A 4,638-nucleotide genomic window follows, 5' to 3' on the forward strand; every position below is an offset into this window, starting at 1 on the left:
CCAGAGGGGTCTGTCCTGCCGGCAGTGGCTCTGGAAAAGAGCTGGGGAGAAGAAACCAGCCGGCACCTGCGCCGGGAGGAGGGAGCCCGGTGGCAGGAGGGGTCACCGGCCACCCCGGGAGACCCCCAGCCCTGCCGGGTCCCCTTCTCCCCCAGGGGACATGGCTGGGAGTCAGGACTGGGAGCTGCTGGCGTGACTGAGCTGGGGCTGATCCTGTGGTGGAAATTCGGAGCTGCCGGGGACCCCCAGCCCCGAAGACCGAGCTGCAGCTGCTGCCCCCCGAGAGGGGACCCCAGAGAGTCGGTGCTGAAACCCGCCGGGAAAGTCGCCGGGCCCCATGGGGGATCCCGCACCGGGGGGAGAGGAAAACAAACCCCTCGCCGGCGGCTGCCCCGGTGGAGAAGTGGAGCAGGAACCGAGTGCAGGAGCGCGGGCAGGGCAGGCAGCGCAGGCAGGGCAGCCACGGCAGCTCCCGTAACCCTGCGGCCGCGAAACTGGCCCAGCGTCACCCGTGGGTCCTGGGAAGAGGCCCCAGCCGAGAGCCGGGGGTCCGGCCCCGGGAGGGGACGGGGGCAGCACCGCGCTGCCTGTGGGAAGAGGCAGGGCCCGCGCCGACACCCCGGCAGCTGCCTGCAGGCAGGGCACGGACCCGAGCTTCAGGCAGCACCTAACGGGCAGCGGCCGCTGCCGCCTCCCGCACCGGAGCCAGCGAGCGGGGGGAGAAGGGAGGAAACGGCCCCGGTTTGCTCCGTTTTCACCCGGTTTCTCCCGTTTCCCTCGCCCGGCCCCGTCCCGGGACCCTGAGGCCGCCAGGGGCGGCCGGGAGACGGCGTCGCCCCCGGTTCCCGCTCGCCGGCTGCGGCCGTCCCGCGCCGGGACCGTGACAGCCGCGGCCGGAGCCGCCCCGGAGGAGCCCCGGGGAGACGGGACACCCCGGCCCAGCGCGGCTGCAGCCGGTGCCCGGCATAACAGCACCCCGGCCCCGGGCCGGAGCGCGCTCTGGGGCGCCGGTGTCCGCTCGGCCCCGGGCGGAGAGACGCGGCCGCGGCACCGGGAGCAGCCGTGGCGGGAAGCAGCCCCAGCACGGTCCCTGGGCCGCCCGGTGAGGGCCCCGAGGGCGCCGGGCCCAGCAGGGCCCGCGCTGCCCGCAGACCCGGGACCCCGCTCCCGCCGCCGCTGCTCTTCCCCCGCCGGTCCCGCGGCGGCGGCGCCCCCTGGCGGCCGCGGGGCGGCACCGCAGCCCCCCGGTACCGGCACCGGTGACACCATCGTAGCCCCCGGGCGCGACCCACCAGGCCCCTTCTGCCACATCCCTCCTGCCCTCGCCCCACGGGGCCCTTGCCCTCCCTGCCGGGCTACTTGCCCACGGGCCTGCCTATCATAAGGCTCCATCCGCCCGTCCCTTGCCAGGGCCCAACTGGGAGTGGGGTCGGGGGGGCCCCACAGGCTCCCGCCGCTCCCCCCGATGCCTCCCCGGGGGATGCCCACCCCAAAACCGCCTCACGCCTCAGCCGTCGGCCCTTTAAGTCTGCTTCCCAGCCTCCGTGCCCCTTGGCCGAGCCGGCTTTCGTTAACCATTACCGCTTGGGGAGGGGCGGGAGGGCGGAGGCGCCGGGGCTCCCGGGACCAGCAGCGCTGCCGACCAGCGCCCGCAGGACCCCGGCAGGTACGGCCGGCGGGGATGGGGGGCCCCGGGCGGCAGAGCTGTCCCCGCGGTACCCATTAAAGGGGCTGAAGCGGAGGGAGAAGCGCGGCCGGGCGGGAAGGAGGAGAGGCGATGCCGGGCGGGAGGGAGGAGAGGCGATGCCGGGCTCCGTTCCCGGCCCCTCACGGCCCCCTTGGCCTTAGGGCACGGCCGGCACCAAACGTTTCGCGGCGGTGTCCTGCCGGGGAACGCGGCATCCCCGGGTCCGGCGTGGACTTCGCCTGGCGCGGCGCGGCCCCGGGCACGGTCCCGCCCCAGGATCCAGCCGGTCCCGAGGTGGCGGCGGCTGCCGGCAGGGAGGAGAGCCAGCGCCGCGGGGACCCGCCGTCGGCCATGGGGAAGGAAGACGTGGTCAGGGAGGAGCTGGGCAGCCTCCACGGCATCCCCCTCTACAAGTGCTTCGTCGAGGGCTGGCCACAGGTGGAGGCTTTCCAAGCCCGGCCAGATGACCTGCTCATCGCCACCTACCCCAAATCGGGTGAGTGGCCCTGGAGAAGGGTGCAGGGGGACGGGGGGACGCCAGCCCTTGCAACGCTGTCCCTGTGCTGCAGGCACGACGTGGCTGAGCGAGATCCTGGACATGATCTACCATGACGGCGATGTGGAGAAGTGCCGAAGGGATGCCATCTTCAACCGGGTGCCCTTCCTGGAAATGAAGGCCCCCGAGATGCTGAGCGGTGAACCTCCTAGCCCTGCTGCCCCCCCGGGTTGGGTGGGGAGGGAGCTGAGCAGAGGTGGGGGTGAGGGTGCTGGGGCTCACACCACTAAGCCCCCTGTCCTGCAGGTGTCGAGCTGCTGGAGAAAACCCCATCCCCGCGGCTAGTGAAGACCCATCTCCCAGTCCAGCTCCTCCCGACCTCCTTCCGGGACAAAGACTGCAAGGTAACACTGCAGGTGCCCCCCGCCTCTCTCCCCGTCCAGGTGGCAGGGAGAGGGCATCACTCTGCACTCCCCAACCATATCCTCGGCTGTCCCCAGGTCATCTACATGGCCCGCAACCCCAAGGATGTTGTCGTCTCCTACTACTACTTCTACCAGATGGCCAAGATGCACCCCGACCCCGGCACGCTGGGCGAGTTCCTGGAGACCTTCATGGCTGGCAAAGGTGGGGGCTGAGCCCCAGGGTGCCCACCCCGAAACGCCGGTGGGGAAGGTGTCCCCCACCACCTCACTTTTTGGCCAACCCCTTGATTGCATCCCGCAGTGGCCTACGGGTCCTGGTATGAGCACGTGCAGGGCTGGTGGGAGAAGAGGCAGGAGAAGCAGCTCCTCTACCTCTTCTATGAGGACATGAAGAAGGTGAGGGTGGGACGGAGGGGAGGGCACCCCGGTTGCTCCCCCCCAGCCTCTTTGGCAGCCTCCCCATGTCAGCTGCCCCTCAGGACCCACGGCGGGAGGTGGAGAAGATCTTGCAGTTTCTGGGCAAGGAGGTGGTGGACGCAATGGTGGCAAAGATCCTCCACCACACCTCCTTCCAGGAGATGAGGAAGAACCCTGCTGCCAACTACGAGACCATGCCCACCACCCTGATGGACCACAGCCTCTCTCCCTTCCTCCGGAAAGGTGGGGTTCGGCCAGTGGAGGAGGGCTTCAGAGGGGTGTCCTCGGGCTGTGTTGCAGCTCCCATCCATGGCTGCAAATATTTTGGGGGTGTCAGGATTTGCCTCACCCACTTTCTTGCCCCCAGGGATCTCTGGGGACTGGAAGAACCACTTCACCGTGGCCCAGAACGAGCACTTTGACCAACACTACCGGGAGCACATGGTGGGCTCCGACCTCTGCTTCCAGATGGAGGCATGAGGGGCTCCTCCTGGCAGGGAGGGTGGGTCCAGACGGAGCATCCTCATGCTGATTTGCTTTTCCCCTTGCAATAAATTGGGATAACAGGAGGGCAAGCCATTGCCTGTGAGGAAAGGTGTGGGGGGCTGAACCCCCCAAATCCCAGGAAATGGCTGGGGGCACCCCCATGCTCAGCGGGTGGGAGGGTGGGTGCATGCAGTGGATTTTTAGGCAGTGGTGGTTGGGTATCACTAGGGGTGAGCATCCTCCCAAAAAACACCACTGGCCCCTGACACCTTGGGCTGCCCCAGCCCTATCCTACCAAGGTGCCTGAAGGGAGCAAAGATCAGCAAAGAGTGGAAAAAACCCAAAGCGCCGGCGAACCTGCTGACCCTGCAGCTCTTGCGTGCACAGGAGTTTTCATGCCTCTGGGTTGTGGCAAGTTTCTTGACAGAGTGGCTGGTGGGGGGGCTTGCCCCAGGCTTCCTGGCCCAGCTGGAGCTTGCCAGCCCATGGTTTGTGGAGCAAAGATTAAGGGAAAGACCTCCCTGCCGGCTTATTGCTGCGCTCGGCAACATCACTGTCCTTGCCAGTGGGGAATCCACCCTGCAACCTCCAACCTGGCTGTGTCAAGCCCTTACTTGGGGATGACTGGAGCAAACCAGTCCCCTCCCACTGGGGGCAAGGGTTTGCTTTGGAGCCCCAAATTCCCCAGTTATACTCTGTTTCCAGCCTGTTCTTGAGTTTTGTGCTATTTTGCATGGGATAGAATTAATTTTCTTCATAGTTGCTAGTATGGGCTATGGCTTGGATTTGTGCTGAAAACAGTGTTGATAACACAGGGATGGTTTCATTACTGCTGAGCAGTGCTTACACAGAGTCAAGGCCTTTTCTGCTCCTCACCCCACCCCACCAGCGAGGAGGCTGGGGGTGCACAAGGAGTTGGGAGGGGACACAGCCGGGACAGCTGACCCCAACTGACCAAAGGGCTATTCCATACCATAGACGTCATGCTCAGCATATAAAGCTGGGGGAAGAAGAAGGAAGGGGGGGATGTTTGGCTAGGGTTAAACCACAACAAGTTTCCAGGATTGCAGCTTTTTGGCAAGGCAGTCTCGTGGGGTTGTTTCATCCCCAAAGAGATGCAACCTGGA

General features: G+C 66.6%; 1 protein-coding gene across 4 annotated transcripts; it reads left to right on the forward strand.

Annotated features, from left to right (window-relative positions):
- Positions 1 to 1,337: 1,337 nt before the first annotated feature.
- On the forward strand, positions 1,338 to 3,508 carry LOC142409365 (sulfotransferase 1 family member D1-like). 4 transcript variants are annotated; one of them, XR_012775587.1, is made up of 8 exons: positions 1,338 to 1,666; positions 1,964 to 2,183; positions 2,257 to 2,382; positions 2,490 to 2,587; positions 2,684 to 2,810; positions 2,910 to 3,004; positions 3,077 to 3,268; positions 3,393 to 3,508. XR_012775587.1 is itself a non-coding variant. In XM_075500780.1 (8 exons), exons 1-8 carry the CDS (start codon positions 1,466 to 1,468, stop codon positions 3,503 to 3,505), a joined length of 1,161 nt encoding a protein of 386 aa, XP_075356895.1. In that variant the 5' UTR covers positions 1,338 to 1,465. The 4 variants fall into 4 exon arrangements, 3 of the variants coding, with proteins under 3 accessions (XP_075356895.1, XP_075356894.1, XP_075356896.1); XM_075500780.1 differs by having other exon boundaries at positions 3,088 to 3,268; positions 3,393 to 3,505; XM_075500779.1 differs by having other exon boundaries at positions 3,088 to 3,502.
- The last annotated feature ends 1,130 nt before the right edge of the window (positions 3,509 to 4,638 follow it).

This window comes from Mycteria americana, chromosome 4, assembly GCF_035582795.1.
Source record: "Mycteria americana isolate JAX WOST 10 ecotype Jacksonville Zoo and Gardens chromosome 4, USCA_MyAme_1.0, whole genome shotgun sequence".
Lineage (NCBI taxonomy): Eukaryota > Metazoa > Chordata > Aves > Ciconiiformes > Ciconiidae > Mycteria > Mycteria americana.

Coding starts and splice junctions, on each gene's coding strand:
- LOC142409365 (XM_075500779.1), top strand. CDS start 1,466: ATGCCTCCCCGGGGGATGCCCACCCCAAAACCGCCTCACGCCTCAGCC. Junction 2,184..2,256: donor CGCCACCTACCCCAAATCGG/GTGAGTGGCCCT, acceptor CCTGTGCTGCAG/GCACGACGTGGCTGAGCGAG. Junction 2,811..2,909: donor GACCTTCATGGCTGGCAAAG/GTGGGGGCTGAG, acceptor TGCATCCCGCAG/TGGCCTACGGGTCCTGGTAT.